Below are 12803 nucleotides of genomic sequence, written 5' to 3' on the forward strand. Positions count from 1 at the left end.
AAAGATGGAAATAATTTACAAGTTTAACAGTGTACCTGAAAGAGAGAGGAATAAAACACAATTTATAAGTTTTATTAAAAATGTCAAAGTTAAAGTTTAAAATATACGTTTTAACAGTGTACCTGAAACTAATGTAAATACCAAAAATCAAAGGTGAATCAACTTACAAGTTATTTTGCAGTGTACCTGGAAGAGAAAATAAAACGCAATATAGGAGGCTTTATTAAATCTCAATTCTTTAAGGATATAAGCACCGTCCGGTGGCAAAGTCCCGTGAAGTAGAGACTTAGGAGAATCCTGAAAGAGAAATTTTCTTACACGAAAAGCAGAGATAAATTCCTCAAAAAATGGCCGCTGTTGGTTTGAAAACAAACCGACGTTAAAGCTGAGAACGTTAGGTTCTGGGTTTAAAGGTGAAAGCTGTGGAAATAAAACAGAAGCTCTGAGAACTGAATTAATCAGAGGATCTAACTTGCCAAGAAGGCTGGACCAGCGGACATATCCTCACCCGGTCTGGTGTCCTGGCCGTCGTGCATCTTTTTTATGCTAAAAAAAGTAGGTCAATCTGTAACGGTCGTTTTGGCCTTTTTACGATTGGACCTGCACGACGACCAATGCCCAATTTTCAGTATTATCATTGGCTGCAGCTCAGATGCCGTTCGACCAACGATAATACAGAAAATGAGCAACAGACTCCTGAATTATGATTGGCTGCAATTACTGTTGCCATTTGACCAATCACAATTCAGCAGGCTGGGCGACACACAGACATATATGTTATAAAATTTATTACCCACTGTCAAAATATACAAAAATACAATATTACAGATATAAACAATATACCTATACAATTACAGATAAAAATAAAATATACATACATGAATAAAATAAGTAAGTACACATTAAGTTATAGAATCATTTTGTAGTTTAGAATTTCAGAAGTTAAACAAATTCTATCTCATGAGCACTGATTTGCATGCATGACAAGTCAGATAATGTAAATTCTGCCGCAGTGAACGGAGAGGAATATGAAAACAAATTAGCTAAAGCAATTCAGGAAGTTGGATTATTCTATAAACAGTTGGTTTTGTTCAAATATGATTTTGAATGTTATTTTACATTGTCCGGGTCTTGTTACATGAATTTGTCGGGTCTTGTTACATGAATTTTAATGAATAGTACAAACATACACAGCTAAATAAAGTTATACAATATTTTAGTGGAAATTGTTCACAAGGGTGGCTAAAATTTATGATACTAAATAGAGAAACATATGTTTTAATAATATTCCGCTTTGCAACTAATATGCCAAAATTCTTGTGAAAGAGACAGTCAAGTATACTAATAAAGTTAACAAAATCACCAGTAGGCATTTTTAGATTACCAAATGTGTCACCGGTTCTATTTTCATATGCCCTAAAATATGAGTATACAGTAGTATCTGACAAATTAGTTACACTTTTTGAGTATCTGCCACATATTTCACAACTATGGAATTCTAAACATTTTTTCATTAAATATCCACACACATATGTTATAAAATTTTGTTCCATTATGTCTTTATCATTTTGATAATCTGTATCAATAAATAGCACAGGTTCTTCAGGTATCTGTTTAGATGTTTCAGTATCTACAGTGTATTTGGGAAAATCAGACATTTTTAAAAGTACACTATCTGTATCTCCTTGACAGTTTTCTGACCCTGAGTTAATAATATCAATGCACACCAATTTCTTAAAGGAAGCTTGAAATTGTGAAGCAGTTGGATTAACACAATTTCCACTTTGTTGTCTGATTTTTCCAAACAAATTTTCTAAGGCATCTTGGTTTAACCGTCTTGACAATAAATATTCAAAACCAGCATCACTTCCTCGTGCCCAAATCAACTGAAAAGCTTTAATAGATATTGTCCAACCTTTAATAGATTTAATGCGGTTGGTGACATCTTCATTTTTTTTATTCAAGACCCGGACATTTTCAAAAAATTGTAAACAGTCTTCTAAAAATTTTTTTTTGATCTAAATTTTTAAATGCTAGATTATATTCTTTGCCCTGACTGGTTGTTGAAGAATTTAGTATGTTAAACAATTTATCAAACATGTCTATAACTTCAACAGTACCTTCTGCAGCTGATGGAATTACTTTAAACCGTATATGTAACTTCATACTGGCAACAACGGTAGCACTTAAAACTTGCGTTGCATACTTAACCTTCATTTTTTCAAAAGGACTAGGACTAATATGTGAGTCTGTTAATTTGGGTGCAGCTCTAGTAGAGTATTGTTTATCATGTTGATAAAAGGACTCTACATATTCCCAGGAAGTTGTTTTCCCATTGAAAACAAAGGAATGTTTTAACATATTATTTCTAGCCAATTTTATAAGATGTGGTGGGTCGAACATATACATTATTTTTTTATCACGAAAAACAAAGTATGGCTTATTTGGTGTTACATTTAAATCATTAGCTAATTTCCAACTATTTGACCCCAGATCACTTATTAAAGCACATACATCTAATCCACAATCATTTAGGGCAGCAATCATTGTAAACAAAATCGTTCTAAGTTTTTCTGCTGGACAGGATGAATCGTGAAAATAATATGCTAAGGGTTGTTTCCAAGAATTGAGAAGCCCTCGTACCATTAAAACTGTCACATTTGCTGCAGATTTAAAAGCTTTTGATTTATCACCAAAATCTTCAAAACCAACAATTTCATCCAACCCCCTATTGTAAAACATATTTGATTTAATTGCCATTTCGTCAAATGACAAAACACAAATTTTGTCAAATTTACTAAAGTTTGCTACTTTGTGTTTTAAAACAGTAAGTAAAGCTTCATTTAGTCCAGGCTCAATTTTAATATGTTGTATGTGTTTAAATAATGTATTAGGACTGGGTAAACAAAATTTTTTGCACAAAACATTTCTATAAACTTTTGGTCCAGTGAAGTACATTAAGAGACATTCCTGTTTAAATTGATTACTAAATCTTGTACCTCTTACCTTTTTTCTTGATTGTAAAATTTGAACATTTATGAAATTAGCTATATTTGCAGAAGGACAAAATTTAGATGTTAGTAGCATATAGTCTTCAATTGTCATATTGTCAATATCCTTCTTTCCTGTAGACTGTAACTTCTGAAGTTTTTTTTTAAATAATGATTTTCCTTGCGTAATTGTATAACTGTACTTCGTAATACATTTTTTCGGGGAGTATTTATTGATAATTTTTGTGACACTTGAGTTGAACTTGGTGTACTAAGTGGTGTTACTGGACGTGTAGTTAAATGTTCAGGTTCTCCATGCATGATGTTTTTACCAGGAGTAATAGTAATATCCTGAAGTACAGTTATAGTAGATGGTTTATTTTTAATACTAACATTTTTCTCTATATCCATAGCTGGACTTTTCACTACTTCTAAAAGAAAAAGAGAAAGCTTACATATTTTGGTTCAAGGTAAATAAACAGTAGTGCCCATTAAAACAATTAAGTTGAGCATGGGCCATTTTTTAAATTGCTTATTTATATTGGTCCTACAGAAAGGCCAGTTTTACTACTTTATTAGTTATAATTATTACCTATATTAAGATAAAACAAAAAAAATAACAAAAAAATTTTTATTAATTAATTAACAAGAGAGAGACAATTCATGCATGCAATCAACCAAGATAATAGCATATATAAATTTTTAAGATTTCGTAATCTATTCTTGATTTGACGTTAGTTATGACCTAATTGGTCTCAAAAAGGTGGCTGAACAGTTGTCTATGATTTTGTTTCAAATACCTAGTAAACAATGTCTTAATCATTTTTTGCGAGTTTATAGTGATTAGGTATGTTTTGTAAATTTCAGGGAGCAAATTGTACATTCTTCCTTGTAAATACTCAAAATTTCGTTTACCAACTGTTTTCTTTGCAATATTTAATTTGACAAAAGACTGTGCTCTATTTCTCGTATGATAGGTATGCCCTAATGGTGTGAGTAAGTGTTTATTTTTGTATAAATTGGTGATTATTGTAAAAATATATAACTGTCTTGTATCTAACATTTGAGTTTCGGTATAAAGATCATTAGTAGGGTATCTCGAAGGTCTATTGTAAATAATTTTTAATATTTTTCTCTGGATAATGTCTAATTGGTGGAGGTATGTATTTGCAACTCCACCCCAACTAAGGATTCCATAACGTAGACGCGATTCTACCAAAGAATAGTAAATAACCTTCAGATGATGGATATCCAGTATATTACGTAAATATCGCATTTTGTACAATAGACATCTCAATGTTTTACACGTTTGGTTTATGTGTATATCCCATCGTAGATACGAGTCGATTTGAACACCAAGGTATTTTGTGTTACTCACTGCATTAATACTCAGATTTTTTATTTTTATAAATTTGTAATCTGGTAGACCACTCTTATAGCTTGTAAATGGAACATAAACTGTCTTATCCATATTTACTGTAAGAAGTTTGTGGTTAAATATATCAATAAGTCTTCCTAAGTCATGTTCCATTTTTCGCTTTAGTTCCATCCACGTGTCTGCAGAGTACAAAATTGCTGTATCATCTGCAAAACTTAATATCTCACCTTCAGTCCGGTAAGTAAGAATATTGTTTATGTACAGTATAAATAATATGGGTCCTAGTACAGTCCCTTGTGGTATACCAAAATGTATGCTTTTAGCACTACTCAATTTCTCTTCTAGTCGCACTCTTTGATATCGATTTTTTAAGTAGCTTTCCATTAAGTTAAATGTGTTTCCTCTTATACCAATGTCTGCTAAAGTATCTAATAGTTGTGAGTGACTAACCGTATCGAACGCCTTTGCCAGGTCTAGGAATACACAAGCTGTTGGTGTACTGCTGTCAACTAAATTGTAAATTTTGATAGATAGGTACGATATTGCATTTTCCGCGGATACTCCCTCCCTAAAACCATATTGTTTGTTTGAAATTAACTTATATTTTTCTAAGTATAATACTAGTTGATATTTTATAGCCTTTTCCAATATCTTGCAAAGTGAAGTGATTAGTGAGATTGGTCTGTAATTATTTGTTAATTTTGGATTGCCTTTCTTATGAATGGGAATCACCACTGTTTGCTTAAGTTGTTCGGGCCATTTGCCGCTTGAAAATACATGATTTAATAAATAAGTAATGGGACCAGTTAGTATTGGCGATAGTTCTTTAAGTACTTCAGATTTAATACCATCTATTCCTGGAGCTTTGTTCGATTTTAATGAGGCTATAATCTGAACAACGTCATTTTCATCCACAGGTAATAAAAAGAAGGAATTTATTGTAACGTTTCTCTTTGGTGGCCGAGAAGGAGGTTTTATTATCTTCTGAGCATATGTTTCTCCAACTTTTGAAAAATATTTGTTAAATTCCTCGGCGATCTCATTTGTGTCGGTAATACTTTGGTTATTTGCAGTAAATATTTCTTTGATATTTTGAGTATTAACATTTTCACTATTATAGTTATTTACTATTTTCCACATATTTTTTGAAGACTTATTATTTTTCATAATTTCTTTTATAAAGTAATTTTTCTTTGTCACCTTAATAAGTGTGTTCAATTGTTTACGGTACTCTAGGTAAGCTTTCCTTTTTTCTTCATTTGTTGGATGATTTATGTGATCTTTATACAGTTTATCTTTTTTATTAATTGATTTGACTAGTCCTGCTGTAATCCATTTTTTTCGCTTTTCATTTGCGTGTTTTATTTTGATGGTTTTAGTATGTTTAATTATATAGTCATTTAATGTCTTTATTAGATATTCTGTTATGTCATTCGTATTTTTTATATTATAATACTCAGTCCAATCAAAATTTTTGATATCCATTTTTAGGGTCTTATAATTAATTATTTCTCTAGTTTTTTGTTTTAAATATTTGATACTGTTTACAGGTATGCTGATTAAAGTTGCTTTATGATCTGTAATGCAAGTATCTAGGACAGCTGCTTTGCAAGTATTTATTGTCTGTTCAGATTTAAATTTAACAAAAATGTGATCTAAGCAGTTCTTTTGCCTCGTTGATTTATTAATAATAGAAACAAAGTTATGTTGTGAAAAATTATTTAAGTAAGCATTAGTTATTTCATTATTTTCCAATATGTTTATATTAATATCACCTAACAAAATATGACAATATATTGAAGCCGTTTTTGTTTCCTCTAGGTATTCATTTAGTTTTGATACGAAATACTCAGTATTTGCTGAAGGTGGACGGTAAAGCGAAGTTATTAATATCCTTATTCCGTTATTATACATTATACATGTTTGTATCACTTTATGGTCCCCTATGTTTACAATTTCTGTGCAATAATCTAGATCATTGTTTATATATATATATATATATATATATATATATATATATATATATATATATATATATATATATATATATATATATATATATATCTTTAAGGAATATGACCGTTTAATTTAATATAAAAAATGTGCACTCGTAAGTGAATATTTTCGGTCAATTTGGAGATTAAAAAAGAAAAGAGTTGTGCTACTTTATCTTTTTATTGTACGTTTCGCCCACTGTTTAATGGGCATCGTCAGTTCATCTAAAAGAATGGTATTAGCGATACATCTAATATAAAAAACAATAAGTAAACGATCTTACCTTTAAAAGATCTGTAGCATTAAGATATTAGTATGGTGAAGACACATCATAATGGGTTCATCCATATCTCCCATCCTTGTTAACTTTGTCCTTGATGACTTGATATCTGAATGTTTGGGTCTTATAGATTTCCATATCCCTTTTGTTAAACGGTATGTTGATGACCTTTTGTTAGCCTTACCCTTTGAGAAAGTAGAGTCTACCTTATCGATTTTTAATGATTTTGATCCTCACTTACAGTTTACTTATGAACTTGAGGATCCTTCTAACAATAGTATTCCTTTCTTAGACATGCGTGTCTTTAGAAATAATGACAATACACTAACTACAAGTTGGTACAGGAAACCTATGGCTAGTAATAGGTTCCTTAACTATCATTCTTGCCATCCGTTCAAATACAAAATAAATCTTATAAAAGCACTCAGCTGTAGGGTCCATAGGTTAACACATCCTGATAACAAAAGGGATTCTCTTTTGTTACTCAGAAGTATACTATCTGACAATTCTTACCCTACATCTCTCATAAATAAATACCTTTTTTCAACAAGTTTTGGGTCTTCTATTGATGATTTACCTAATGGCGATCAACTTAGAATGATTTCTAATAATATTATGAACAACAATACTCTACTTTCTCCTAACATTGCAACTTCCACCACCCATTACTCTTCACTACCCTATTTCCCATATGTTACTGAAAATCTTATTAAATTGTACAAACAGAACAATATCCCGGTTAAGATTGCTATCAATAATTCAAAGACTGTCAGGAACTTGTTTTCTAAAATTAAAACACCTCTTTCCTTTTTGGAACAAGTGAATGTAGTCTATCACATACCCTGTTCTGAATGTGATGCATGTTATATTGGTCAAACTGGCCGTTCCCTTAAAGGACGCCCTACTTCACATCGTAGTGACATTAAACTTTCTAAACATACTTGTGCCCTTGCAGAACATGCAATCAACACCAAACATACTGTGAATTTTGATGGTGTTAGAATTCTCTGTAGAGAACGTAACCTTAATAAGAGACAGTTTATGGAGATGTGTCATATTTTGAAACAACCTAATGCATTAAATAAGAGAACTGATATCAGCAACTTAAGCCAAATTTACCATGCACTAATACTACAAAATTGATTCTTTCGTATTCTACTTTTAAATTATTGGTTTCTTCTTCAACTTCTTTTATTATATCATAACATTTATGTTGGCATCTAAAAAACTTTTCCTTCAATCTCACCATCTGATTGTCAGTTCTGACATTCGAACTTTCAAATACTTTATTTTGCATGATATGATCATGACAGTCAAGATCCCTAGCCTTGCCGTTGTTAATATAACATTCCAAAATTGACAATTAAATTTTTTTTGATAGATTTTAGAATCCATCAATGTTTTTAAAAGTTAAATTATAAAACTAATTAATATAAAATTACTTAAATTGGGAATCTTTCGGCATTCTGTGTTTTTTTTGCTGTTTTATTTAGTAAATTAATTTTTGATGTGTCTTCACCATACTAATATCTTAATGCTACAGATCTTTTAAAGGTAAGATCGTTAACTTATTGTTTTTTATATTAGATGTATCCCTAATACCATTCTTTTAGATGAACTGACGATGCCCATTAAACAGTGGGCGAAACGTACAATAAAAAGATAAAGTAGCACAACTCTTTTCTTTTTGAATCTCCAAATTGACCGAAAATATCCCTTTCACTTACGAGTGCACATTTTTTATATTAAATTAAACGGTCATATTCCTTAAAGATGTCTTCATGTACAGAGGGATTCTATGCTAAGACTAAGCGCATCTATGGAGAAACTACAGTGAAGAAACTCAAGAGATGGACAAATTTAGTTGAAAAGTTAGCTACAGCGGAAGCAAGAAGAACTTTCTTATTAGAATGTAGGAGAACACGGAAGATTCCCAGATTTATCATTGATTGTACTTCTACAATTCTTTCTTCTACCACGGGGACCATTAGTCCCACTATTCAACACCTGAGTCAATCACTTAACAGGCAGGTGAGGGCACGATTGCTTAATTTTCATATTTCGAAGGTTCATTCAGACATTAAATTCATTACTAATCAAATTAAAAATATCACTGAGTTCTTAGACCAGGTTCTTCCTGTCCCTTTAGTTGACACTTTTGAGACTTCTTTACACAGAAAATTCAATTTCTATTACCAGAAATCAATCTTACGCCTTCAAAAGAAGTTAGATAATTTAGATACCCCGGAGTTTCACAAAATTCCTTTTAATCCTAAATGGATTAAAAATCTTTCCAATGTTGATGTTCCTCAAGACATTCTTAAACTTTTATCTTTGGGACCAAAATTTGGCCTTCAACCATCTTTCAAGGATTATTCCGTTAATAGGATTCTTGCTGATGTTGAGAATATTTTGTCATATGCAGATGACTCAGACCTTTTATCCCTTAGGTCTTATTCCAATAACATTTTATTGAATTATACCAAACGTCCTAAGCATTCCATATCGATCATTGATAGTGTATATAGGGAAACAGTATCTTTTTTAAAAAATCACCCAAACCTTTTGGTCCTCACTAGCGATAAGGGTAATGCCACAGTTCTCATGGATAGAGATCAATACATATCTCTTAGCCAGTCCTTGTTGGATGATAGTCGTTATTATCAACTCCTTCCCTCCAACCCTTGCTCTAAGTTTACTAATAGAATTAACAAGTTTATTACGCATTTAAAGGATATTAAGGTCATAAACCAAACCATAGCTAAATCTCTGCATAACTATGATGGTTATTCACCAAGATTTTACTGTTTACCTAAAATACATAAACCAACTCTTAGTATGAGACCTATTGTTTCTTCTATCAATTCACCAAATATACACATTGCTAAATTTCTAACTGATATTCTATCTAAATCCTATGATTATCACAATTCTTATAATATTTTTGATTCTTTTCAATTTAGTGCATTTATTAACAATTTTAAACTACCACTTAATTACATTTTGGTGAGCTTTGATGTAGTATCACTTTTCACTAACCTTCCTTTTTCTAGTGTTCTCACTTCTTTAAGAAATCATTGGAACACTATCCAACCAAACTCCCCCGTTTCCTGGGACGTATTTGTAGAGCTTTTGCAATTAGTGTTTGACACTAATTTTTTGGTTTTCAATGATAAATATTACTTACAAATTTTTGGTACACCAATGGGTTCATCCATATCTCCCATCCTTGTTAACTTTGTCCTTGATGACTTGATATCTGAATGTTTGGGTCTTATAGATTTCCATATCCCTTTTGTTAAACGGTATGTTGATGACCTTTTGTTAGCCTTACCCTTTGAGAAAGTAGAGTCTACCTTATCGATTTTTAATGATTTTGATCCTCACTTACAGTTTACTTATGAACTTGAGGATCCTTCTAACAATAGTATTCCTTTCTTAGACATGCGTGTCTTTAGAAATAATGACAATACACTAACTACAAGTTGGTACAGGAAACCTATGGCTAGTAATAGGTTCCTTAACTATCATTCTTGCCATCCGTTCAAATACAAAATAAATCTTATAAAAGCACTCAGCTGTAGGGTCCATAGGTTAACACATCCTGATAACAAAAGGGATTCTCTTTTGTTACTCAAAAGTATACTATCTGACAATTCTTACCCTACATCTCTCATAAATAAATACCTTTTTTCAACAAGTTTTGGGTCTTCTATTGATGATTTACCTAATGGCGATCAACTTAGAATGATTTCTAATAATATTATGAACAACAATACTCTACTTTCTCCTAACATTGCAACTTCCACCACCCATTACTCTTCACTACCCTATTTCCCATATGTTACTGAAAAGCTTATTAAATTGTACAAACAGAACAATATCCCGGTTAAGATTGCTATCAATAATTCAAAGACTGTCAGGAACTTGTTTTCTAAAATTAAAACACCTCTTTCCTTTTTGGATCAAGTGAATGTAGTCTATCACATACCCTGTTCTGAATGTGATGCATGTTATATTGGTCAAACTGGCCGTTCCCTTAAAGGACGCCTTACTTCACATCGTAGTGACATTAAACTTTCTAAACATACTTGTGCCCTTGCAGAACATGCAATCAACACCAAACATACTGTGAATTTTGATGGTATTAGAATTCTCTGTAGAGAACGTAACCTTAATAAGAGACAGTTTATGGAGATGTGTCATATTTTGAAACAACCTAATGCATTAAATAAGAGAACTGATATCAGCAACTTAAGCCAAATTTACCATGCACTAATACTACAAAATTGATTCTTTCGTATTCTACTTTTAAATTATTGGTTTCTTCTTCAACTTCTTTTATTATATCATAACATTTATGTTGGCATCTAAAAAACTTTTCCTTCAATCTCACCATCTGATTGTCAGTTCTGACATTCGAACTTTCAAATACTTTATTTTGCATGATATGATCATGACAGTCAAGATCCCTAGCCTTGCCGTTGTTAATATAACATTCCAAAATTGACAATTAAATTTTTTTTGATAGATTTTAGAATCCATCAATGTTTTTAAAAGTTAAATTATAAAACTAATTAATATAAAATTACTTAAATTGGGAATCTTCCGGCATTCTGTGTTTTTTTTTGCTGTTTTATTTAGTAAATTAATTTTTGATGTGTCTTCACCATACTAATATCTTAATGCTACAGATCTTTTAAAGGTAAGATCGTTTACTTATTGTTTTTTATATTAGATGTATCGCTAATACCATTCTTTTAGATGAACTGACGATGCCCATTAAACAGTGGGCGAAACGTACAATAAAAAGATAAAGTAGCACAACTCTTTTCTTTTTTAATCTCCAAATTGACCGAAAATATCCCTTTCACTTACGAGTGCACATTTTTTATATATATATATATATATATATATATATATATATATATATATATATATATATATATATATATATATATATATATATATATATATATATATATATATATAACTGTTCCATCATTTCTATTTATATTTCCTTGATTATAAACTGTATGATACCTATCAAGTTTATGACACTCGTTGCCGTCATTTTTAAATGCTTCCGTAAGTACAATACAGTCAAAATCACAGTCTAGTTCCCTTACTATTACCTCAAATTCATCAATGTTCTTAGATAGGCTCCTGATGTTTTGATGCAGTATCTTAAAATGTAGGCGATCATCATGTAAATATTGTTTAAGGTTTTTTAGATCATTGATCTCCTTAGTTGCGATTGGTATGTAATTGATGTCCCTTATATAAGCATCCATTATACAATTAATTGCACAAGTTCTCTCTCAATATTTCTAATAAAGATATTTTAACAAAAATGTCATCAAAATGTATATAAAATAGTTATAAAAATTTTTAGTTAAATTAAAAGAAAGACAAAAAATAGAAAAACAAAAATGGACAAAACTATAATTAAGTTAAATATATCGAATAAGAATATATAATTTATAAAGAATATAATACAGCAATAAATGATAGCTAAACGCCAAATCTATTGTACCAATGAGAATGTTATTAGTACCAGTTAAATATATAACAATATACAGTTAAAAGACAATAATTAGATAAAAATAATATAACATATACAATAAAGGTACATGCAAATACAAAAATAGAGAACACTTAAAAAAAAAGAAATATAAATCTTATTTGAGCCTAATTTATTGATTTTTTCTGTACAAAAATACTAAGCTGAAATTAATAATTTATGTAACGATTGAACTTTTCGAATTTTTTCTGGTTCTATTGGCGATATTGAGATCCGTATTGTCTTTGTTAGAATTACCTGTTTTTGGTGTTCCTTGATGTGTTAGTTTTTGATTTGATGTTAATTTTATTTCAGTCTGTTGTGGTTGTGATTTCTTGTATCCGTGTTTTTCCTGAGATGATGGGTTTACCGGCCAGTTTCACGCCAGTTTTATGGATAACTGGTGTTTGTAGTTGTGGACTTTCAACTTCTCGTTCGACTAAAGTAGTTCTAGGGGTGCTAGGTTCACTTTGTGTACGATGTTTGCTTCGTTTCTCTTCTTCGGTGTAGTTCAGATATTTTAAATCTTCTATTGTATACTTTCTACCATTTACAAATAGAATATCTTTTTTAACGTAACAGTTTGGTTCGTTGCTT

The 12803-nt window shown here is 30.7% G+C and overlaps 1 protein-coding gene across 1 annotated transcript; it reads left to right on the forward strand.

Annotated features, from left to right (window-relative positions):
- Window positions 1–8416: 8416 nt before the first annotated feature.
- On the forward strand, window positions 8417–12484 carry LOC140452665 (uncharacterized). Its single transcript, XM_072546984.1, has 2 exons — window positions 8417–9479; window positions 12459–12484. Exons 1-2 carry the CDS (start codon window positions 8417–8419, stop codon window positions 12482–12484), a joined length of 1089 nt encoding a protein of 362 aa, XP_072403085.1.
- The last annotated feature ends 319 nt before the right edge of the window (window positions 12485–12803 follow it).

The sequence above is a fragment of the Diabrotica undecimpunctata genome, chromosome 11 (genome assembly GCF_040954645.1).
Source record: "Diabrotica undecimpunctata isolate CICGRU chromosome 11, icDiaUnde3, whole genome shotgun sequence".
In the NCBI taxonomy this organism is placed as follows: domain Eukaryota; kingdom Metazoa; phylum Arthropoda; class Insecta; order Coleoptera; family Chrysomelidae; genus Diabrotica; species Diabrotica undecimpunctata.